The sequence below is a fragment of the Callospermophilus lateralis genome, chromosome 7, assembly GCF_048772815.1.
Source record: "Callospermophilus lateralis isolate mCalLat2 chromosome 7, mCalLat2.hap1, whole genome shotgun sequence".
Classification (NCBI taxonomy): Eukaryota; Metazoa; Chordata; class Mammalia; order Rodentia; family Sciuridae; genus Callospermophilus; species Callospermophilus lateralis.
The window spans coordinates 74581436-74607877 of record NC_135311.1 but is presented as its reverse complement, the minus strand read 5'-3'; the positions used below and the strand labels follow the sequence as shown (position 1 = coordinate 74607877).

Genomic DNA, 26442 nt, shown 5'->3' with positions numbered 1-26442 from the left:
CAATAGCAACAATGTCAAAATACAAGTCCCCCCAAAGAATAACTTCACTGAGTTACATCAGCAATTCTAAGGAGCATAGATTGTGTTGGAGCTCAGACAAAAACAAATCCCCAAGCATGGTGCTCTGACAGGCTGAGTACCTTGAACTTCAGCAGCAGCCCAAGCACAAAGGTCTTCTGGACCTTCTCTCCCCTCCCTACCTCTCCTGAAACACAGGAAGGGCCTTTCTCTGAAGTACCTTTACCTAAAAGTTCCTCCAGAAGGAAGTAATTGCCATGAATCCTATCACTATAAGCTCAATAAACAGAAAAGATTAATTCAAAGGAAAGAGGACTAGAGTTACCACCATAGTCAGAGTCCAGAGAAACTTCGTCCCAGGCTATTGTCTGTTCTTCAGGCCCATTTATCCCGCCCCCCCCCCCAAAAAAAACACCAAAAACCAAAACAAAAAACATTTACTTACTGCACTACTCTGAGTTCTCCAGAGAAACAGATCCAATAGAATGAGGGGGTCTATTAGCTTGGCTCCCATGATCAGAAGTTAATTTGCCCCATAGCAGCTGATTAGGGGGCCAGGGAAAGCAGGCAGCTGCTCAATAAAAGAAGCAGGAAATCTCAGAAGGAGAGAGAAAGGCCAATGGGGTCCCAGTGTGAGGCCAAAAGCCTGAAAACCCTGAGAGCGGCTGGTGCTGGTCCATATTCAAAGGCTGATGAACTGGAGGCTGATGTACCGCACAACAGGGGGAGAAAAATGGCACCCAGTAGAGGAGGGATGAATGCAGGAGAGAAAGCTTCTCTCCAATTTTTTGTTCCATCCAGGTCCCCAGCCTAGTGGATGGTACAGCCCTCATTAAGCGCAGGTCTTTCCCACTCAATTTGCTGACCCACATGCCAATCTCCCCTGGAAATACCTTCACAGACACACCCAGAAGTATGCTTTATCAGTTTTTAGGTATCCCTCAACCAGTTAGGTTGACAACCAAAATTAACCATTGTCCTTACTCTCTCTTTAAAATGGCATATCTTCTCTCTTCCCACTTCCCTCTTCCCTGTGAAGAAGGGTATATCAACTTCTAAATTTTGTTGGGTGATCTCCCTGTGCACATAATAAATGAGTGGTTTTTTTTCCTCTTGTTAATCCATCTCCTGTCAGTTTATTTTAGTTGACACAAATACCAAACTTTCAGAGAGCAGAGAGGAAATTTCCTTTGCCCCTACAATTAAAAGAAATTCACTCCCAATCCTACTTGGTTGTGTGTGTGTGTATGAGAGAGAGAGATACTGGAGGTTGAACCCAGGGCCTCTACCACTGAGCTACATTCTCATCATTTTTAATTCTTTATTTAGAGATAGGGTCTTACTAAGTTGCCCAGGCTGGTCTCGAACTTGCAATCCCCCTGCCTCAGCCTCCGGAGTCACTGGGATTATAGGCATATACCACCATGCCCTGACCCTACTGGCTTTTAAAAAAGAAAGAATTCATATCAGCTAAGTCTGAATACTTTTTTCCTATATTTGAGTTTTAAATTAATTGTTTTCATAAGTGATTAGTTGGCAAAGCAATGATGTATGTTTTATTGGTAATATACTTAGAAACTGTGGCTTTTAAGAATGCCTTTGAGAAGTTATCAGTATAGATATTTACTCCAGATAGGGTATAACAATTGTTCAAAGAATTCAGTTAATCCAGTTCTGCAAAAATTCTTATATAGCATTTTCAACTAAGAGTTTGCCCAACAAGATCTACAGTATTAAAGTTCATAAAAGAGTTGGGGCTCTTTTATGAGCTGGGGCACACTGTAACCCCAGCAACTCTGGAGGCTAAGGCAGGAGGATTGAAAGTTAAAGGCCATCAGCCTCAGAAACTTAGTGAGGCCCTAGGAATTTAACAAAACCTTATTTCAATAAATTAATTAATTTAAATGGCTAAGGGTGTAGCTCAGTGATAAAGCACCCCTGGGTTCAATCCTCTGTACCATTAAACAAATAAAAAATAAAAGCATAACAGGGCTCACTTTACCTATATGATGTCAAACCCATTCATTGTCACCAAGCACCCACCTGCTCCTGATAAAACATCTACTTGATTTCCCTTCCATTGTATCTGATACAAGATTAGGCACCCAAGGGCTCTCCTCACCAAGAGTGAAAGTTTTCTGCCTGGAACCCAATAAATATGGAAAATTAGCCAATACCAAAGGTTTACAAAAAACTAAGAAACCAAACAAATGGCCATATACAAGTGCACATTATCAGGTGTATTATCTCTCACACACACACATATGCGCAGGCACACTTAAACTCTCATGTATGCCCTCACCTCTCACACCTCCTGTGCATTCTTACACATTCTCTCTCTTTTACAAACACACACACACACACATACACACACACAGGCAGTAACATTTTTGCTGAAGTTTTAAAGTGCCACACACTTTTTCCCACTTCCTTGTTTCATAAAACAATGAGACTCTAGAAGTTTTCCTCAAGGCCTTACCCAGCTGAGTCAGAACACTTTGTGAATGTGTGAAATTAGCAAGTTTAATTAGATGACCCTGACAGTTCTGGCGTTTCTTGCCATCCCATCACTCAATATGATAAAACTATACAATAATACATAAAATATTAATTATGAAAAATTCAGATGATATTAATGTTAACTTGCACAAGCAAATTAGCACAAGGGTGTTTTTTTAGCAGTTTTTATTTCAGCTTTTACATTTTGACATTTTACATTTTGACAGCAAAAATGCATTCCTGTCCCACCATCTAGATCCTAAGGTTTGCTAATTAAATTAAATTCAATTAATTAATTATTAAAAATGATATTGACAGGCTGGAGATATAGCTCAGTTGGTGCTTATCTCTCTTGCACAAGGCCCTGGGTTCAATCTCCAGCACCATAAATAAATAAATAAATAAATAAATAAATAAATCTGACTATTTTCCAGCTATTATATGCCAGACATTGTATTAACTGCTTTACATGTATTTTCTTGCTTACCACTGTAACCACCCATGAATATGTTACCACTATTAGCTGCATTTTACATAAGTGTAAACTGATACCTAGCCTCATTAAATTGCCCCAACCCACTTAACTAGAATGGAAACCAGGTCTAACTCCAAAACCATCTTTATGATGCTGCATGAACAATTTCCTTCTGCTAGAAAAAAAATTATCTTTGGGACATTTCTTGTAAAAAAACAATTTAAGTGCTGGCATTTCATAATTAGGAAAGGCAGATATTGCTTGAGAATGTACATAGATGACACTCTAGAGCATTTCAATTTCACCATGTCACATTCCTCAAATACCAACTCAAAGGATTGAGCAATTGCAAAAAACACAGCTATTCTAAGAAGAACATCAGATAAGACATCCCACATCATTCCACCTGTGCTGAAAATCAAGCAAGCTAAGGTTAAAAGTTCTTTCAAGCATGTGACATCTGTCAATGGCACCTATAGGAGAGACAAGGAAAGGTCATGTTGCTTTTTGAAAGCTAAAAAATAAACCAGAGAACCAGCACACACAATTGATTCAAGATGTTAGAAGGGGATAACATTGCATCCTCCAAACTCTCCTACCTCACCTATAGCACCATTAAATTAAGTTATTCAATCGAAGTTTACCAACTGCTTCCTTTCTGACAAGCTCGATTCCATATGGGCAGGGTCAACCCTCATGGTGTTACATAATAGCACACAGGCACTGTGCTAAAAATTTACAAGTATTATTTTTCATTTAATTTCCCCATATTCTATGATAGAGTTGTTACACTGGGAACTATATTTTTAAAAAAAAAAATACGCCTTCTTTTCTTTCTTTCTTTCTTTTTTTTGTTTGTTTTCCCTAGTACTATACAGACTCAGGAAATCAAATAGTGCCCATCACAATGTCAGGGCTAAATATGATTGCAATGCATAAGCACACTGAAGTCAATTAATTTATCCCAGCTGGAATATCTAGAAGGTATCAAATTGAGGATTCAAACCAGGTCTGTTGACATTAAATCTTGCTCATTCCCTTGACCATTGGGCTTCCCCAGCTCCTACACTGAAACGCTGCTGTACTCAGATATTAGACCTATCCCTCCTACACCCACAGGAAAAGAAACACAAAAGGTCTGAACAGAAAATGGACAATCAATTGAGAAAGTGGCGTATGATTTGCTGATATATGAAGCCATCATTTTATTCAAACTCAAAGCCATCGATTCAACTTTGAGAAGAAGAAAAGGTTAGTGTTGTACTCTCTGCTTGAAACTACCTGTCTGGCATCAAGAACAAAAATCTCCCTCCATTCTCTTGTTCATAGAACAAGCCAAGATCTTCATCTATAGCCTACCACCAGGGAGGTGCGGGCATCCTCAAAGCTTCTCTTAAGAGAAACAAACCCTGAGGAGGAAACTGCAAAGGCTTTTTCTTGCTGTGACAGAACCAAACCCTCCCTGAAGAGGAAGAATAGGGGTGATGGTTGTTATGGTTTGGATGTGAGGTATACCCCAAAAGCTCATGTGTGAGACAATGCAAGAAGGTTCGGAGGAGAAATGATTGGGTTGTAATAGTCTTAACTCCATCAGTGAATTAATCCCCTAATTGGGATTAAATGAGTGGAAACTGAAGTGGGAGGGTGTGGCTGGAGGAGGTGGCAACTGGAGCCAGACTTTGGGTATGCACTTGAATCTGGCAAGTGGAGACCTCTCTCCCAATCACCATATGAGCTGCTTGTCTCTGTCACACTCTTCACACTCCTCTTCCTGTTCTGCCTCACCTCAAGTCCCTAGGAATGGAGCCAGCCTGCTGTCTAAGGACTGAGACCTCTGAAGCCTTTAGCCCCCACGTAAACCTTTCCTCCTAAAATTGTTCTGGTTGGGTCCTTTAGTCATAGCAGTGAAATAGCTGACTAAAACACTGGTGTTGACCAAAATGACTTTATGTTCAAAAAGCAGCAGACAGCAAAAGTGAATTCCTATACCCCCATCTAGATTCTAAGATTTGCTGAAAATGTGACACAAGACAGAAAAATAATTACTCACTAAATGTAGTCTGGCAAAGACTGTGAATGAAACACCTCATTATGAAATCAATGTAGGAGAAAATATTCTGTACCAGGTAACAACAAGATACCACTCTAATGAGGCACAAGGACCATGGGAGAGAAAGAGTAGAACTAGCAAAAGAATGCAGACACCTCCCTCAAGATTATAAATTACTGCAGAAGGCAAAGTTGGAACTTAAAAAAAAATAAGATTCCTTCTCATCGACCTTGACCTTGATAAAATTCCACCCATCCCATTAGATTTGAGAAGGGAGTGTAAAAGAGAAAAGGAGGAAGAAAGAAAAGTGGGATTTGACAGAAGGAAAGAAATCTCCAATTAGATGGCACCCTAGTAGCAAAACTTAGTGGAATGATCCTACAGGGGAACAAAAATTCAATCTCCCCTAATTTTATTAGGGGAGTAAAAGTAAATTACTGGTTCCCAGAAACACATCATTATTAACAGTAAAATTAATGATGTAGACAGTAAAGAATATTAAGGAAAACTACATGTCAAGTGGTCAGGAAAAGCTGATGGGGAGACGGGACTTCAAATAGCACCTGCATGGTGAGGGGGAAGGAACCACTCTGGACATGGGGTACCAACAAGCAGGAAGGAGAATAATCTGGTTGGTCTGGCTATTCTAAGAGAAGTAATGTGATATTAGCATGAAACAGACTGGTATGCGGGAAGGTAAGAAGGGCACACAGGATGATGGCCAGAAGCAGCCTAGTTCACTCATCTGTGTGGATAACTGTGAACTCCAAGGGCAACACTTACATCCAGAAGATATGGTATGAGAGTGTGAGAGGGCAGACTCCAGAGGAAGTACCAGACCATCTGAACTCAAAGCCTGGCTCTTCCACTTACTAACTGGTTATAAATAAACTCCTTCACTCTTTTCCCCCAACTTCTTCATGCATAAAAAGGGGTTTATAACTGAACCTACCTCACAGGGTCATAGTAAGGGGGAAATGAGTTAACACAGAGAAAATGCTTACTGTGTCTGGCACATGGAAAATTCCATGCTAGGTTCAGCTGTCAGCAGCAAGGTAATATGTTTACAGCTGTATCCCCAACTCATTATCCAGCAATGTTTCATGTGTTAATTTTTAAATTGGGGCTCAGAATCTGTGCTAAAGAGAAGATAACAAGTATGAAAAAACAAATATATGCAAATTAGAGGGAAACCGATCAATGGGATTTAGTAACTTATCAGGACAAAGAAGGTAAGTCAAGGATGGAAATGACATTTTATGCCTTTGTAAATAGAATTTTAGTAACATTAGAGTGAAAAGTCAAAATGAGAGCTGGTTTAATAAGATAAGGATTTGCAAGACAATTAAAATTAACCAAATGACAAATCAGGACATGACTCTCCTTCCAAGTAATACTAATAATGCACCTATTTTATTATAAGAATTAAAACTTGAAAACCATGAATGAAAACAGCTAAGAAGCATGCACTTTTAACAATGTTCCTGCATCTAAATCTTGTGTTTTCTGAAGCCACTTGTTTTCTCTAAAGCTGGATGAACTAGGACAGCATGCCATACAATAGAAAGACCTCTTTATGAATAAAGAGGCAGCTTCAGGTAGAGCAAGATCCTTCTCTCATTTCTATAACTTCTTTTTTAATGTTCTAGAAATAACATCTTTACACTCTTTTCTATTGGTGGCAGAATGATTATTTGCCAATAAAGCTGAACATTCCAAATAAGTACTGGGTACTGGGTTTTCATTTTTTTGCAGGAGTTAGGTTGTTTGTTTATTTATTTCAGTGCTGAGGATAAAACCCAGGGTCTCACACATGCTAGGCAAGTGCTCTTCCACAGAGCTACATCCACAACCTAAGGACTGTTCTTAAAAGGGCATCTGCTTTAGATGTAGGTACCTATAGAGAAGCTGACTCAAAACTAGTTCAGTGTCAAGATCAACAGCTAGATGACAACTCTGATGGCTGCATTAATACGGTGATAAACTGCTCCATAGTATGAACTTAATCCAATGATCCAAATGTTGCTTTCATACACTACTGATAGTAACCCAGGGTGAGTGTTTACTTTGAGCATGTTTGTTGCTAATAAAAGGGAAACTTAGTGTTCTGTAAGTCAGGGGAAAAAATTGTAGATTTCAAAAGCATATTTGAATACAGTATATTTGAAGGTGAGGGATTTCAAGAACACAAATCACTTCATACTGACAGTCTTGGCAGCCTATGAACCTCACAGAGATATAGAAATTCTCCTCAGTTCAGATCCACATTTATGTAATATTTACAGAACCTGTGGAGGGATAACCTCATGTTCTTACCAAAAAAAAAAAAAAAGAAAGCAATAGTTGCCTTCTAATCTAAACTTCAGCCCATCATCTGCCTCCAGAGTCAACATCATTTTATAGTTTCATGAACTTGAATGTGGATATTTCAGAACAAAAGTCAAGTGTAGAACACACGAAAACAGTTTCATCTTGGGGTAAGGAAAAAAAAAAGTAATAGCGTGAATTACCTGTGCAGTAACCATGACTATCTTCAAAATCTGCAAACCCAGTTTCCATGGAATCTGGTGTCTGGCCCGGTACTTCTCACAGGGGTTCATGAAGTAAAACTTCAGGTCTTCCCTCAGACATTCTTCTTTCACTTCAGAATCCAGATGTGCCATTGCATTTCTGCCACAGAAGATCAATTTTTAAATACCCACAACTGTCTGTTCCTCAAAAGGCTCCTAAACAACACTTTTTCTTCATATGCTTTACCTGTTTCTTATAGAAACACAACTCTCCAACCAATGAACTGCTTTTATCTTTAGAAATCAGAAAATTATTCCAGACCTTCTACCACCTGACTTTCCACAGAGCTGTCCCTCCTGTTCAAAGTGGTCATTCTCAACAATAGTAAAAATAAAAATAAAATTTATTTGTAAGAGTCAATTCCTGCATTTTAACATAGAACATTCTCATTCTCCTATCACAAGAAAGTATTGCAAGATGTGTGTGTGTGTGTGTGTGTGTGTGTGTGTGTGTGTGTCAGAGAGAGAGAGAGAGAGAGAGAGAGAGAGAGAGAGGGAGAGGAGAGAGAGAGAGAGAATGTGTAAGAGTATAAATGTAGAAAAATGCCTGAGTGTGTGTATCAACAAAAATTAGATGGAACACTTTCAGGATACATTGCATATTTAATTATAGACTACACAGAGTAACGGAATCTAATTGTTAGAAGTTGAAAATCTATTCTATAATTGCACTAAGAGAAGGATTATGTCCCATCCTTCCCCAACCCCCACTCCTGCTTTTTGGATAAAATATCAGTTATTTTAAGGTTCCAGAATGTAAATTGTTTCTAAAAGTTAAAATAACATTTTTCTATTTATGCCTAATCGGATTTTGTGTCATTATATTAATAAAATTTTACTTTAACTGTTTCAAGGACCAGGACTCATTATTCAAGCTAGGCCAAAAAGAAACACAGGATATGATTACAGTAATGTATTATAACTGAGGGGACAGATGTGGTATTTTCCCTAAGTAGTCCCCAACATGGGGTGTATAGAAATGGGAGTATAGAAAATATTAATACTTCCATTTTTAGTCCTCATTTTAGAAACTAAAAGAATGAACTCTATTAAAAATTAATAAAGAATATACATATATAACATAATAATTAACATAGCTTAGAGAACATACATATAACAAAATATATAGACATATTATATAATAATTTACAAATAAATATATATACATGGGGAATGCTGTGCTCAAATTGTACTATTAGGTACATCTGAAAGGATAAAAGAAATTGAAATTAAAATGTAAAGGACCAGGTTTTGTAAAGTTTCTAAGCTGCACTCAGAACCTGAAATTCCTGTGGCAGTTAAAACAATTCCCGGAACTGCCCATTAGATGTGTGTCGAAATCTCCCCTGACCACCTAGTTGCTTAACCACCCCCTCCCCCTCCCCGAGACCATGCAGTTCAGCATGTATACACCTTAGGGCTTAAACCAATCAGTTTGAATGTATACCCCTCCTTAGGACTGACCTATCACCCCCGCCCGACCTGTTCCCACCAGTGAATGTACTAATCATGTTTAAGAGTTGTTATTTGATTTTCCCGTGGTGTATAGTGATTTGCTAAGGGAGGCTATGATGTATGTAAAGTCCCCGCCCTCTCTAAAGAATGTATATAAACTCTGCTCAAGTTGTTCTCGGGGCTCTTTGTTCTTTGCTCCTCTGAAGTGAGCTCTGAACCCCAGCATGCTGGACCCCCAATAAACCCTTTGCTGTTGCATGAGACGGTCTCTTGGTGGTCTTTTCCTCCGACGTTCGCCCAACCTTTTCACATCAAGTTTGGAGACCATACCCTTCAAGCACAGGCTGTCTGGAGGTGCTAGGTGCCATCTTGCCACCACAGGAGAGCTTGCTAGAGATTGGAGCTGGCACCGCAGGTCAGACAAGAAATGGATACCAAGTCTAATAACAATATTTGGATTCCTGGATCCAACTGTGCCTGAGGCTGTCCATTCAAAGGCTTTAAATTAGGGCCAATAAATACATTTGGGAGCTCAAGCCACCTTGAGTCTCGAAGTTTCTGCTTCTCAGGAAGTGTCTTGATGGTAAGTTTAATGAATAAACTGTAATAGGTTAGGCCATCATTCCAGTTACTCATTTCTTATCAAGATTTTGTAATTGAAGTTATTCTTGGGAATCCTCTTCCTGGAAATATCCAAATAATATTTTTATTTCTGACTCATGATCTCTGTTATCTAGCTTAACTAACAAGCTCAAAAGAAGCTCGAGGGGCTGGGGTTGTGGCTCAGTGGTAGAGCGCTTGCCTAGCATGCATGAGGCACTGGGTTCGATCCTCAGCACCACATAAATGTAAAATAAAGATATTGTGTCCACCTAAAACTAAAAAATAAGTATTTTTTTTTTAAAAAAAAAAGAAGCTCAAAGGGAAAGACTGTTTTAAGGCTCACACTCAGTTTTTAGTGATTTTCTATTTCTAAATTGATTTATTTTTATTTTTTTAGTTGTTGATGGACCTTTATTTTATTTATTTTTATGTGGTATGAGGATCGAACCCAGGGCCTCACACATAATAGGCAAGCGCTCTACCACTGAGCCACAACCCTAGCCCTAAATTGATTTTTTTTAAGATCTCTTGTTTCCAGGATTAGTGGACGGGGATAGTCAGAATTAACCCATAGTAAAGGAGGAAAGAGGAAAGAATATAAAGACATGATAGGAGAAATAAAGAAAATAGAAGGGAGAAGGGAGGAGGAAGGGAAGGAAAGAGAGAAAAGAAAACTGAATGAAACACAGGCTCCTGAAGAGTGGGATGGGAAAGTATCTTTAAACTATCAAAGAGTGCAAAGGGCAGAGAGCTCCTGGGCCAATCTCAGGGGCTACTGGAGAGGTTAAGAGCCAAGTGTCAAGCATACACACTTAGGCTTTTGTTTTTGTAGCCTCAGGTAAGGGAAACAAGAGAACCACCAAGATATAATAGGACAGCTGTCCCCAAAGGGCTGCTCTCTTGGGACAAGAACCAAAATCGAAACTGCCTGTCCCCAAATTTATAGGACTACAAAGGAGAGCAGAGTGGCTCCAAATCACAGAAAATAAATTAGAAAGGAAAAGTAGACCCAGCATGAAAAAAGGACAGTCATAGACCAGCCCTGTGAGTGTCACGCCTGGTTGAGCCAGGGAACTTCAAACGGTGAGCCTGCTTGGGTCTGGGAGGCCCAGACTGGAATCACCCTTGATATCCCAGAAAATATAAAGATCTCTCCAGAGGTTCCTTAAGACTTGGGGTACTCTAACAAGTAATTTATAAACACAACAACCAGCAGGCAGTTAAATATAACTAAGCATAGAAGGAAATCGATTCACATAAAGCAGTTACTTAGATACAGCAGGAATAGGACTGAGCATACTGGAATCAGATACATTGGAAAAAAAACAGGCTTACCATATTTAAAGACAAACAACGTAGTAAAAAAAAAAATCTACGAGAAAACTAGGAAAAGACAAAGTGCTTTTAGAAACAAAAATCAGTTAGCACAATGAATCTTATTTCAAAAGGAGAAGACTTTACAAATGTGTTTGTCTTGCGCCTGCTACAGTGTTGATTCAGTCTGACTAACCGGACAAGCACTTACTCTGCTAAGTGAGGATGTGATAGATGCTCAGGACACAGGGTTTGAATAGGTTCCTTGAAATTCACATACTCTATGTCCAGCAGGACAGGCAGAATTGCCACAGCATTAACAAATAGGTCAGCAAGTGCTGGAGCATAGCCTAAAACATATTATGGGCACAGTTCTGACCATGGGGAGAGAGAATGCTGAGGGAACCCACCACAGTCATTGAACCGTGTTTAGTGCCATACTCTTTGGGACTCAAGCCAGTCTGAGTTCCAACATTCTTGCTTCTCAGGAAGTGTCTTGATGGTAAGTTTAATACATAAACTGTAATAGGTTAAGCTATCATTCAAGTTTCTTGACTGAGCAATGAAGGACCCATTCCCAAAAAGAAGGTGGCATCTTAACTGTTCCTGAAAGCAACATCCTGAAACATGAACTTCAGAGCCCTGAGAACATGCCTGTAAAAAGCCTCTATGGACATGCTTGAGCAATACTAAATTGAGAGCTAATCAACATTGCTTTAGTGGTTGAGTATTGCTAAAGGATTCATCCTGATGATTCGCAATATGCTTTCCATTTAATAAAATGAAAACTCAAAAATTCAAAAAGGTGTGTGTAAAATTCTCAGAGCCCTGAGAGTAAAGCCATGGAGCTTCCCCTGTTCCCACACACACATACCCGACCTCTGTGTGAGGAATGCTAAGGCAAAGGAAGAAGAAGCGGAGAAAACACATTTGATCATACACTTAGTGAACATCTGGAGAGCCAAGCTCTGCTGTTGACATTTTCCTTCCACCCAGGAGCTCAGTCCAAGGGAAGAGAGAGATATGAATAGATACCAGTGCAATCAAATGTGTTGGGAACTATAGTTGAAGTGTGCACTGAGAACCCTAGGAACAGAAAGAGTGTCTGATGCAGCTGATGCAGCGTGGTTGCTTCAAGAGGCTTCAAATGATTCTGGCCATTGATTCCTTCCATGACATGGCTACTGAGGGTTCAAGAAATGATAGCTGCTGTTAACATTACCCTAAGAAACTTTATTAAGAAGTCTCAGGTAAAAAGAAAAAGGCCAGGTGCAGTGGTGCATACCTGTAATCTCAGTGTCTCCAGAGGCTGAGGCAGGAGGATTGCAAATTCAATGCCTCAAAATAAAAATAAAAATGGCTGGAGATGTGGCTCAGTGGTTAAGCACCCCTGATTCAATCCCTGATCACCCAAAAAAGAAAAACAAAAAGGAAGAATAAAAGAAAAAGGTAGCATTTTTTCCAAAAAGCAAAAAAAAAAAAAAAAAGTAAAGTAGCAATTAATGAATGTCAAGATGGCTAATTGTGCTGCATTGTTTATACTACTGTATTCTTCCAGAATTGTTTCACTTAAATTATTTACAAGCAGTTGGACCACTTCTAACATTGTGAAGTATTAAAATTAAAAAGACTGTTCATGTGTGTGATACTGGGGACTGAATTCAAGGGTGCTCTACTACTGAGCTACACTCCCAGTCCCCCTCTTTTTTTTGGAGGTGGAGAGGCAGGGTCTCATTCAGTTGCCCAGGCTGTCCTTGAACTTGCCATCCTTCTGCCTTAGCCTCCCAAATAACTGGGATTACAGGGCATGTGCCACTATGTTCCACTAAAAAAAGAAAGAAGCCAAGCACAGTGGAGCATATCTGTAATCCCAGCAGCTTGGGAGGCTAAGGCAGGAGGATCTCAAGTTCAAAGCCAGCCTCAGTAAAAGTGAGGTGCTAAACAACTCAATGAAATCCTGTCTCTAAATAAAATACCAAATAGGGCTGGGAAAAGAAAGAAGAAAACTTTTTCTAAAGCTAACCTGAAAAACTGTTCTCTTGAGTATATAAGTCAATTGGCAAATATAAGATACAACTAGTTGAATGTGACCAACTTATAATAATAGAAATACAGATAATTAGTTGTACAATAATATAGATGTTCTTCAATAAGTCGAATTTATTAAATTTTAAATAACATCTAAATTCAAAATATAAAGGTTCTAAAATCCTAGTAGCTTAAGGAAAATATAAATCTATACATATTCTAAACTTTTCTGAGGGTTCTTTATTGCCCACCTCTTCCTATTTGTAGATTCACAATAGTTCCCTGATGGATGAAAGGTATTAAACAGACACATACCCAGACATCTTATTGTTATAACAAAAACAACAACTACAAAAGAATGATACAAAGTGAAGAGACAGAAAAATTAAAAAGCAAAGAGAAGAGATAGGGCAATAGTTGTGGCTCAGTGGTAGAGCACTTGCCTAGCATGTATGAGGCACTGGGCTGGATTCTCAGCACTCCATATAAATAAATTAAGGTCCACTGACAACTAAGAATAATTACTAAAAGAGAGAGAGAGAGAGAGAGAGAGGGGGGGGGGATAGTATCAAAGGACCAATATCTTTCTTCATTTGACACAAACTTCCACACCCTCTGATGCTGAGCACCAGCTGGTGATTGGTACAGGAGAACTAAAGGCTACAATTGCAACTTCCTAAGCAAGAATTAGGTGAACAGACAAAAGAGAAATACTGCAACTTCAACTGAGGTCATAAACCCTAATGAGAAAGAGCCAAGGCTTTCAACCTTTGCCCACGAAAATGCACACACTAGTTTCAGTGATGGTGCCTTGTCAGAAAAATAAACTAACCAGCATGGGCTGCTATTGCTTTGGACTTGCACTTGTGTGGTTTTTACTCCACCTAGCAAGAGTGACAAGAACTCTCCCGGTGATTCAAAGGTGCAACCAAGTTTGAAAAACATCCACCTTAGAGGTTACCTGTTGCTCATTTCACAAATGAGGCAATTTAAGTACTCTAAGGTTACAACCCACCCCCAACTACAGGAATCCAATATTTCTTCTTGACCCCTGAGTTAATATTTCTTTAAGAAGTAATAGCCAATAATATGGTCAGTAACGAAGAAAAAACTGGTAGGTTCAAATATAACTTCTCTCATTTGAAACTGTTTGACAAATAAGTACTCTAGTCCATAAATTCAGGAGGTTTCTACATGGTCATATTATTAAAAATGAGAAACACACACATGCAAACACACACACACACACAAATAAGGCCATCTGATGGAGTGAACATAGAATTTACCTTCCTCAAGGTACCTTTGTGCTTCAGATCCTCTAGAACAAACATTGGACATCCATTTCTATTACTCCAATGAAGCTGTTCAGAGTAAACATCACCTGCTGTGGATTACAATGAACACTTCTTGGGCTTGGTGGCTCAGCAGTGTTTGATGCCACTGACCACCACCTCCCTGACACAACTGCTTCTCAGCTTCTAGAACACTCTGCTCCTCTGGCTTTCTTCCTACCTCACTGGGCCCCTTTCAGTCTTCTTTGCTGGCTCTTGTTTCATCTGACCTTTAGATGTCAGGGCAGAGTTCACAGCTCTTCTATTCTCCATTCTTTAGAAGAGCTTATCCCACCCTGTGACTTTAAATACAGTCTATCTGGTGGAAACTTTTACATTTTCATCTCCAGAAAACTTCTCTTTTGAATAGATTCCCTTATCCAGCCCCTTCCTTGAAATTCCATATGCATGTCCAATAGGTTTCTCAACCTGTCCTCTGCCCATCTTCTTAATGCAAGGATCTAAACACATCCATTCAAGTGCTTCAGTTGTTAACCGTAGTGCATTCAGTGGTTCCCCACCTTAACTGTGCAGTAGGATCAGTTGGGGAGCTCTACAGAACTTCTGCATGGCTCCCAGCCCCTTCACCCTCTGGTTTAATTGGTCTAAGGTACAAACTGGGCATCAGGATTTAATAAGCCTCCCAGGTGATTTTCATGTGCAGAAGAAACCACTGCTCTACAGCACTCTTCCATTTCTCCTTTCCTTCAGTTCTCACATCCAGTTTATCAAGTCTTCCTTCAACTTGAGCTATGAACTTGAGTCTCTATTTTCAACCTGAGTCTCCATCTTTCTGTTCCCACTGCAACTGTCCTGGCCAAAACACATCATCTCTTACCTAAAAATAGCAATGGCTTCCCAATGTACATCATTGCTAAAGGGGAAATTGATTAAATAATTTTAACTAATTTCACCAAGTCAGACGTCATTTCCATACTTCAAACACTTTAGGGACTTTCCCCTACTCTCAGAATAAAGTTCAACCCTGACCATTGCCTAAAAGACTTCCTTCCACCCTCACCTTCTCTTACCCTCTTCCACTTCCTCAGTACACCATGGCTGCAGTCCTGGCCCTGGGACATCCCCCATCCTGGGTTTTACACTGCTCTTTCAACCACCCGCTTGCTCTTTCCCCAGCCCTTCACCTATCTGGCTCCTTCTCACCATCCTTCACCTCTCAGTTCCAATGTTACCTTTTTAGGGAGGACTCATACTCCCTTACATGTGGCCTTCCCCTCTGTCTCTCCTATCCCTTTGTTACCTTCATGGTTGAGACACAGTCTCTGCAGGTCTTCCCTACAAGAGAGCTTCACCAAGCTCCTGTCTAGCTCCTAACTATACACCACAGTACACAGAGGACTACCTAACACAGAACAGGTCCAAGGGAATGTTTCTTGGGAAAATGAGTCAGTGAATAGGAAAACAACCCTGACTACATGAGTCTATACTTTAGTAAGTATCCTTTAGATCAAATAATGAGAACAATATTAATAACACAATCATAGAAGAATTAAAATATTGATATGAAAAATTGAATTAAAATATATTCAACTATTGCTTAGGCAAGACAATTGAGAGGATTCTAGGTAATTTAACTGACTAGGGATAAGTGATAGAAATTGTATTTTGTTTTATCCACTATTCCTTATGTATTTCCAAATGAATTACAATGAATTAATAATTTGCTATTCGTTTAGGAGAGAGCTAAAATCCTCCCTCAAAATGAATCCCAAAAAAATTATTAGACACAGTAAATAACAAAATTGGTAGTAAAGGATAGAGAATTTTTAAAATAATATGCCTAACTACAACAAAAATCAGAAGCCATGAAAATGACTGATAGACCTTAAAATAAAAATCTAAAATTTCACTAAGTCAAAAGATGAGCAGGCTGAGAGAAAAAGCCTGCTATCTGTATAAGCAGGCAAATCTCTACTGTCTATGACCTATAGAAAGTTCCAGACTACTAATTTTTTAAAAAATACAACCCAACATAAAAACAGGTAAAGGATCTGAACAAAACACTGGATAAAAAATTCATTCACAATCTGATTGGTGAAAAATCTCTTCATTTTTATTTATCAAGAGTGGGGTAAAAAAACCTTGTTGAAAGATATGTAAATTTTGAAGGGCACTCAGGCAGTATTCTATAAGAGTTTCTGTGGTCTAGGAATCAAACACCTGTGGATCTATACTTCAAACTTTAAAATAACTGGTTAAAAAGATGGTTACAAAAATACTGACTGCAGCCCTCTTCATAACTGTGTACTGACTTGAAAATGTCTATGACTGATTTTTTTAAAGTTAGCAAATAAATACTGTGAGATTCCATTTTTTTAATGTCTATATGTAGACATTTCAAAATGTCTAGAAGTGTAAAAACCAGAAAACAAAAGCAAAAGTCAAACCTGGTAGCCTCCGTGAAGTATATTATAGGTGATATTAATTTTCTTCATCAAATTTTTCATTTTCTTCATATAGTCATTAACATGTGAATCCTTGAGTTTTCATTATGGGTCAAGCTATTTCAAAAAGAAAGAGCCTAAGATGTGTCAGGCAATCAGATATTTCCTTGCCCTTAGTTTGTGTGGTGGTGGGGGATGGAGAGTGGAGGCAGATAAGTATAGAGACTAACATTCAGGGGTCCTGGCCCCATCATCCAGGCTGAGTGCCAGGGGCAAGGCAGTGGATGGAAGACTCTGGAACAATCTTAACGACTTCCACGTGACTTTTTCACTCCAATTTCTATACTATTAACTAATTTCCTCATGGTTTTCTAGAATGAAAGGAAAATAATGTTCAATCAATTGAGGGTCTGGAGTAGTTAGGCCCCAACTGAAGGGAGATGAGTTGGTGGTGGGGAGACAAAGAAGTCAACTTTGGTTACCTTCTCAGCATCTCTCTCAGAACAAAAATAATGTGATCATTCATATCCTAAAAGAAGTTCCCTGAAGAAAAACCAAAGGGACTTTTCATTTTCCAGTAGAGCCACCCATAAAAAATGAACATGTTAATCTTCCAGGAATTTCCCTAAAGACAACCATGCCACAAGGTTCCTATAACACCCTGTCCCCACTCCGTCTCCAACCACTTTGTTGCCTCAGATTACCAAGAAAGGAGAACTAGAGCTGGACGTCTTAAAAGTGCTTGTTCTTAACAAGCCACACTCCTTTCGAAAATGTAATGAAGAATCATCTCTCTGGGGCAGAGATAAGTACAAAGGAAGCTCCATTTTGCAGTTTCTTATTACACAGGGTTCCAAATGCAGTTAAAGCTGGGAAAGACAGCCGGAATTATGGCATTTCCTAACCCCAATATTTTCCTTTCTCTCACATCTTTATTAAGAACCTGATAGGTATGGCTGATGGCTCTCCCAAAGTAAAATAAGTTATAAATAAATAACACTTTTCCCCTCAAGGAATTGAGTTCACACAATTTTTGCCCACCTCAGTGTCATGATAGTACCTAGATTTGCCCCATCTTTAGATCCCTCTAGCTGGAACAGGTGATATGATTTTTTTTTTACACCCACCATTTGAACTGTGAGACTTTTAGAATTATTACACTCAGGTCAATTTGCCAGAATCTCCAGCCTCACAAGTTACCAATTATTGCCTGGCAGATGTTTTAGGCTGAAACTGCCAAGATGTATTCAAGGGGAGAAAAAAATATTTAACTTTCAAAGGGGAATAAAGGAAGCAGCTCACCTGACCGAGGGGAAAGGCAAATGTGCCCCTAAAGCAGTTTCTTCTATATCAGGGAGAAGGGGGCTGAGGCCCAAGCTGGAAAGAGATGACAGAAGTCAGCAGCTCAGACAGAAGTGGGCTGAGAAAAAAAAATGGGAAGGAAAAACCCAGATGGTTGCCAAAGCAAACAAACAAGCCAAAAAAAAAAAAAAACATGGCTTGAAACATTGGATACTAAAAAACGTGTTCCAAGTCTGATAAAAATAAATAAATAAATGAAAGTCGGGAAATAAAATTACATCTCTCTATGAGCCCTTATCAGTAGTATTAGAACTCTCTAGTCATTGAGTTCTTCGGAAATGACCCGTGGAACTCAGACTCTAGGCCTCAGCCAAAGAGAACAGTCTCCCTGCAGGGAAGAATCCACTTTTAGTTTAGCAGCCAACCAGATTTTCTTCAGCCACTGTTTTTACTCTGAAAACTACAGACACACAAAACCACCTTTTTTTTCCTTCTCTAAATTGTAAAACTATTCTTAATCTGGGTTTCACTTCACTAACAGAGGAGCGATTGAACAAAGAGATTAGCTTGTGAATATGACCATCTCCGACTTTCAGTTCCCTATTTTTTATCATTCTGTTCAAAATTTGTCCGCCAATTCTTCTTACTTGTTTCATTAGGAAGTAAGTTGGTGGTGGGGAGGCAAAAAAACCACCTCTCCCACATCTCTCTTACTAAACTTTTCTTCCATTCTCAACTTATTATGGCACATATTCTTCTGTTTTCCACTAATTCTGTACAACCAGACATCTATCTATAGTAGATTTCAAACCTTAAATATTTCAAAGACTATTTATATGCAAACCTTTGATTTGCTAAATTATTTGTTTATAAAAAAAAAAGACACTTTTTATAGTCTCCTCCTTGGGAGAAAAGAATGCAACCACCTCAAACTCTTAATCAGGACTGAGCAATTTTTCAGTACGGAAGTTAAATCAAACTGGCATTATCATAAAGGCCTCTGTTTAGAATGATCAGAGATAGCATGGAAACTGCCTGTTTTTAAAGGGACCTGGCCACAGAATCTGCTAAAGGTTTGTTATAGGAGAAGGGTCTAGGGAAAATTTGTCATAACCACTCCTCTTAAGGTATAAAGAGTGCTTGCCTTGCATGCACAAGACCCTGGGTTCAATCCCTAACACCACAAAAAAAAAAAAAAAAAAAAAAAGGTTTAAAGAAATATGCTAAAATCTCAAGAGGCCTCTGACTTGACAGGGGGAAAAAATACTGCCAGAGGCCCAAAACTTGTGCTGCCTGGTTAGCGCATCACAGAGATAGTGAGCAGTTCTTGGCTCTGAAGTCCTTATCCCACTTTTGGGGAGAATTATGTACTTAGTCCTTTCTACATAAAATATCAGAATTTGCCTTCTGATAACTACAGAAAACCTCTCCCACATCTCTCGTATTAACCTTTTCTTCCAGTTTCAATTTATAATGTCACATATTCTTCTGTTTTCCACTAGTACTGAACAACCAGACATCTATGTACAGTAGATTTCAAATCTTAAAGCTTTCAAAGACTATTTATATGCAAACCCAAATATGTACCCTTTATTCTAACAGCGGGTGCTGCTTCTAAAGATACAGGATATGTAAAAAGCTATATAAACCCTGAAGGAAATGTGCTGAGAAAAATAGTGTAGTCAAGATAAAAATAGAGATGATACACCACACCCTCTGTGAACACAAGTCCATTCTCCGGCCCAAGCAGAAGAAGGTAAATAAATCCAGAGTCCACTTGCTTCTTCTTTTTAGGATGGTATATTTAGGGGTAAGGCAGATGGAAGTAGTGTATTACTTCAGCCCATCTGGACTATTAAAAATAGACACCTCAGCATTAAGAGAGTTTATGAATCACATGACACAAGCCATTTTGGTGTGACACAAGTATCCAGTTGTCAATAAAGTTGCACTAACATTACGTTTTCTAGTGCAAACTCAGTCTTTAAAATATCTAAAAAAGTATAAGCCATACTAGTTGGAAATTAGTTAATCTGGACGGCATGTAAATTCCCCTCTTGGACTCTGACTTTCCTTGCTAGCTCTAAGTCCATTTATAACCTTGACAGCACCATGCGGGAGAGGCAGAGAAGTTTCGATACTACTTGAGGAAAGTTTAACAGCTCACCACTGGATTTGTTTTCAGAGCAGGGGAGCCAAGGCCCCTTGTACTCCCACTTCTGCTCAAACGAGCTTGGAGCTTGGAGCTCTGACCACGGAGGAGGGGCCCCTTGGCAGCGCCATCTGGCTAGACTGTAGGCCTTTTCATAAAGGCTGAGAAGCGGGTTAATCACACTCTAAACCTCCCACCTGAGAAAAGGCCTGTTTGTTCCGGACAGCAAAGCCCAGCCTTATTTAACCAACTTGTAAGCATGCCCAGGGTAGCAAGAAAGTTCTAGCCTAGAATAGTAAAGCCATTGCCCCTGGGAGAATTTCTCCAGTGTCTGGTATACTGAAAGATGCAGCCCAGCCACCTCACCTGACAGTTAACCTGAAAGCACATGATCTTCCCTCTTGGTCCCTTGCCGGGGGAAACGATAAGGCTGCCGAGCCCTGCCTCCACCCTTACAACTTTCCAGGGCTCTGGGGATTGGGAGCAGCAGGGAAAATCGTTCAAAGAACACCCATTCCGGCCTTGCGGGGATCTAGCCCCGCGAAGTTGGGGCCCCAACTTCTCTTACCTTCCAGCCAGCTTCCCGGTGCCACAAAAAGTAGGCGCGGCTGGTCACCGGTGCGGCGGACACTGCTCCAGCGGCTGAAAGGCGGCACTGTCTGCGCCCGGCAGTCGCGGCGCGTGGCCAGGCGCTCCCGCTCCGCCCCAAGTCACAACCTACGCCCCTCGCCTCCCGCCTGAGCCGAGCGAGCCGGGGAACTGCTTGCTGCTCAGAGCTTCTCAGCCTGATGTGCTGGAGGACTTTCTCTACCCATCAGCTAGCCGGTTTCTCCGAGCTCCCGAGCTCCCGGGGGCGGGAGGCAGCAGGGGTATAGAGCCCAGGTGCAGGCGCGAGAAGACCCAAGGAAGGATCAGCCCGGGAGGAGGCAGCCAGGGACGGGAATAGAGGGTGGGAGAACTGCGGCATGCCCCAGGGATACTGACCTGTGGCGCGGCCCCCTGGACAGGCCCGAGGCGCGGTCCCACACCGACAGGTCCAGTGACTCCCCTCCTCGAGGCATCGCGCGGGCCAAAGGCACAGGAAGAGAACGCGCGCTGGGTGGGAAGGCTGCACCTGCCTAGGTCCCTGGAACCCAGCAATGCGGCTTGTCCCCAGCCTCCGCCGTCCGCGGTGTCTCCCCCGGGGTCAAGACTGGTCAGAAGCCTTTATAAAGGAAACTCGGCACAGGAGCGCTGTTGCGAAGCGGCCCACGCGCCCTCCACCCCGCCTCCGGGCACGCCCTGTCCTCCGTGGTTCCTGCCTTTCATCCCCTTCCTGACTTCTCCTCTCTCCTTTACTCTTGGAGGCGTTCACTTCTCTTTTTCTACCTCCTTTCATTTGTCTGTTTCTTTGGTCATTTTGATTTTGATGCATCCGGAAACACTCGCTGAGCACCACGCCGAGTGATGGTGCTGTACTGTGTTCACCGGGGTGAGAAAGAAACCGTCCTCTCCCTCTAGGACTTCTCATAGAACCGACAAGTTCATTCGTTCTGGAATGTCTTTATTCTGGAGAAGAAAAAAAAAAAATAGCCAGAAATCTCCGTGACAAGGTCATGTTTCTGTGATGCGACGGATGCACAGGAAAAAGCAACATAAAACGACCTTAGCTTGTGTGGGACAGCCAGAGCGAGTGCCCGCGTGATTCAGGAAGGGCGCAGATCCGCACTGCCTGTGCAGCGGGACTTCCCAAGTCAAGGCACCTGACCGCAGTCGCCACTGCTCTTCCTTCTTGTAGCACGAAAATAAGATGCCTGTGGGAAACGATTGGTTGCCATTCGTGAATCTTAGAGAAGAAGGTTGTGGGCACTTGCCAATGACTGTGTTGCTCAACGGAAGGTGAGGTTGACTCGACAGTTTGGATGCAAAGGCCAAAAACTTCTGCTCTGAGGAGTCCTCTCCCTGTCTTTAACAGGTAGCAGCAACAGCAGCAAAAGCCCGAGCCACATCCCCAGCCTTTTTAAAATATTTGATTTAGAGACAGGGTCTCGCTGAGTTGCTTAGTGCCTCGCTAATTTGCAGAGGCTGGCTTTGATCCTCCTGCCTCAGTCTCTGGGGTTACAGGAGTGCTACCCCGCCCAGCGAGTTCTAGGCTATTTGGAGGGGCAAGTGTATTAAAGGTCTCGGGTTTAAGCGAAGAATATTCTGTCGAAAGTCTCGGCATATTAAATATACAGTACATGTATGAAGACATGAATTGGTGTGAATATATATGAAAAATTGTTCTATATGTGTAATAAGAATTGTGATGCATTCTGTTGTCGTGTATTTAAAAAATAAAACCAATTTTAAAAAGTAGAGTTAGGTTGAAACAGAAACAGCTAACACAAGGACGTATATAAAAGCTTGCAAATTTTAAAGTCACTTTCAAAGAGCTTTTAGACAAAAAAAAAAAAGCCTTATTTCAGATCCGCCCTAGGACCACACCATCAGAAGTGCCCATTGGGTACAAAGAGCTTGGAAGAATATGCATGCAATCACAGTCCCCACAGGTGGATGGAACAATGTTGTGCTTAGCTTCCTTTTTAGAAGAAAATGTTCCAGCGCTATTTTTCGGGAAAGAATGTAGACTTGTAAAGGAGGCAGACTGTGGCATAACTGGAGAGTGTTAGAGGCATATAATAAGAAATTGTATACCATTTATGAATTTTTTTTTACTAAAAAAAAATTTAAAGCATTTTAAACTCAAAGACAAATTGCCATGTAGAGGAGCATCCTAACAGCTTCAAAATGCATTGCATTTATCAAGCTCTGCAATGTGCAGAGGTTCTGTGCTTCAAAGAGGCCAAAAGCAACCCTGAGTGCATACTAGTTAGGTTGATTTGCATATTGTAGCTCACCAAGTGCTGAGCATTCAATAGGCCATCATCTCCTTTTTGAAGTGAGGAAATGGGTTCAGAGAGGCTTGTCACTTTCTGGAAGTCACTCACTGAGTAAGTAGCAGGTCCAAGATTTCTGTTCAGGTCTCTGAATCTCCAAAATCTTTACTTTAATCCCAAGATTACATTAGAGATATGATTAAAACAATTGCTGCCCTTCAGTAGTTTTCTTGATCTAACTGAATTGCTGTAACAGTTTCATAAAGTGGAAAAGAGATACATTTGCCTCAATATATGTAACTGATGATGCATATATTACCAAGAGGTATAAATGTATCATTTTAAAAATAAACAGTAGGCAGGCTTGGTGGCACACGCCTATAATCCCAGCAGCTTGGGAGGCTGAGGCAGGAGGATCAAGAGGAGTTTAGGGCTGGGGTTGTGGCTCAGTGGTAGAGTGCTCGCCTAGCATGCATGAGGCACACTCAGTTGGATACTCAGCATCACAAAAAAATAAAATGAAGATATTGTGTCCACCTAAAACTAATATATATATTTTTTAAGAAGAGTTCAAGCCAGCCTCAGCAACACTGAGGCACTAAGCAACTCAGTGAGACCCTGTCTCTAAATAAATGAAATACAAAATAGGCTGGGGATGTGGCTCAGTGGTTGAGTACCCCTGAGTTCAATCCCCAATACTCCCCCCACAAAAAAAAAAAAAGAAGAAAAAAGAAAAGAAAAAAAAAATAAGCAAATTCTCATAGAACCCTGTAGAGAGAAAATTTTTCAGAAGATTCATGGGTCTCACATTTTAATACTATGTGACTCATCAAGGGAATCTTATTAACGTAACTGCTTCAGTAGGGCCTGACACCCTTCATTTCTAAGAAGATGCTGTTGCTGGTGCTCATCCACGCACCACTCTTTAAGTGGCAAGGCTTTAGGAAATATTTAATTTAATGTGTGAGGGAATTAGGGATGAAGAAGAGGAAAGGAGAGTGAGAATGGAAAATACTTGGAGTGAGATGGCTTGAGGGTTTGAATATCATGCATAACAAGAGATGTGAATTATGTGGCTGGGGATGTGGCTCAAGCGGTAATGCACTTGCCTGGCATGCACAGGGTGCTGGGTTCAATCCTCAGCACCACATAAAATAAAAATAAAGATGTTGTGTCCACTGAAAGCTGAAAAATAAATATTAAAAAATTCTATCTCTCTTCTCTCTCTTTTAAAAAAAGAGATGTGAATTATGATTTTTAGGCACCCAATCATGCCATTTTCAATAAGTGAATTTAGTTCCCAGTAAGTATTATATTTTCATGCTCAATACGTTTCTCGTTTATGGAAAAGATCCTGGCTCTTTTCTCGTTGGGCAGTAAGATATACTGTTTTGTGCTATGCATTGTTTCTTTCAAACATAAGTGTTTTGTTCTGTATATTCATTCTAAATATTAATATCTTGCCACTTTTAAATATTGTAAATATCTTATTTACAATGTCTTCTATCTTAACTTTGACCTCCATGGATGAAAGTTCTTACTCTTGATGTTATGAAATCAAAATTTAGTATGTTAATTCTTTTTTAAAAATTTGTTTTAGTTGTTGATAGACCTTTATTTTATTTATTTACAGGCGGTGCTGAGAATTGAACCCAGTGCCTTACACATGCCAAGCAAGTGTGCTACCGCTAAGCCACAGCCCACTAATATGTTAATTCTTATTATCTGTGGCCTTTTTTTATCTTCTGTAAGAATTATTTACCCTTAAGTAAAAAAATATTCTTCTGCTCTTTCTATTAATATTTTAGTTTTACCCTTCATATCAAATTCCATTGTATCTTGTGCATAGTATGTACATCATGGGAGATACGAAGACAGCTCAATTATTTTAAAAAGTAAGCTGGTTTGCGGCAAACTATCTTATAAACCAGGGTTTGGCAATCTTTAAAGGTAAGATAGTACTACCTGGAGGCTGGAGTTGTGGCTCAGTGGTAGAGCACTTGCCTGGCATGTATGAAGAACTTCGTTCAATTCTAAGCACCACATATAAATAAATAAAATAAAGGTCCATTGACAACTTTAAAAAAATTAACAAAAAGAAAAGCTAATGCTACCTGTAAGTAGCTTTGTGGATTGTACTATCTGTTGCAATTACTGCTCAACATTGTTGCTATAGGGTAAAGACAATCATAGATAATATTTAAACAAGTGACTGGTTGTTTCAACTGTCATGAAATAGTATTCTTATTTTAATTTTTTAAAAATAGATTTTTTTTCTTAGAGCACATTTAGGTTCCCAACAAAATTGAGCAGAAAGTGCAAAGCATTCCCATATGCCCCCTAGTTCCCCCATGATCAACATCCTACTCCAGAGTAGTACATTTGCAACAGTCATTGAACTGCATATCAGAAGAATGCTCTCACCAGAGACCAGATCTGCTAGTATCTTGATCTTAGACTTTCCAGCTTCCAGAAGTTTGTTTAAGCTACAAAGTCTATGGGGGACTGAACTAAAACACTGGCCTAATGATCCCTAAGCTCCATCTATTCATCTCTGTCTTCCCCATAATCCTTCAGAATCATTGATCTTTTTACTTTCTCCATAGTCTTTCCCTTTCCAGAATGTCACAAGTTGGAATCAGAATATGTAGCATTTTCAAATTGGCTTCTTTTACTTCATAGTATGCATTTCAACTTCTTCATCTCTTTTTATGACCTGATAGCTCATTTCTCTTCAGCATTGAACAATTCCATTGAGTGGATATACCATATTGTGTGAGCATGTTTTTAAACTGTTTGGGCAAATACCAAACAATACAATTACTAGATTACATACACGAATAGTATATTTTTGTAAGAAACTGCCTGTCTTCCAACTGACTGTACCGTTTGGATTCATATCAGTAATGAACAAGAATTCCTGTTGTTCCACATCCTTACCAGAATTTGGAATTTTCAATGTTTGGATTTTGACCACTTTGATAGGTACGTAGTAATTGTTTTAATTTGCAATTCCCCAATGGTATATGCTATTAGGCATCTTTCCTGTGTTTAATTTGTCATCTACATGTCTTCTTTAATAAGATGTCTGTTCAGGTTTTGCCCAATTTTTAAAGGTTTTTGTGGGGGGTTTTTTGTTTGTTTTCTTATTGTTGAATTTTAAGGATGCTTTGTATATTTTGGATGACAGAGGGCTGGAGATATAGCTCAGTTGGTAGAGTGCTTTCCTGGCATGCAGGAGGCCCTGGGTTCAATCCCCAGCATCACAAAAAAAAAAAAAAAAAGATATATTTTGGATGACAGTTCTTTATCAGATATGTATTTTACAAATATTTTTTCCCATCTTTAGCTTGTCTTCTCTTTATCAATTATTTCTCTCTTG

The 26442-nt window shown here is 39.9% G+C and overlaps 1 protein-coding gene across 1 annotated transcript in view; it reads right to left on the bottom strand.

The window, feature by feature from the left end:
- Positions 1-21246, bottom strand: part of Mcoln2 (mucolipin TRP cation channel 2) — a 54930-nt gene extending 33684 nt beyond the window's left edge. The window contains exons 1-2 of the mRNA XM_076862230.1: positions 21187-21246; positions 7553-7712 (exon numbers count right to left, since the gene is read on the bottom strand). Coding sequence (XP_076718345.1) covers positions 7553-7705 — 153 coding nt within the window. The 5' untranslated portion in view covers positions 7706-7712; positions 21187-21246. The remainder of the gene's footprint in view (positions 1-7552; positions 7713-21186) is intronic.
- Positions 21247-26442: the final 5196 nt, after the last annotated feature.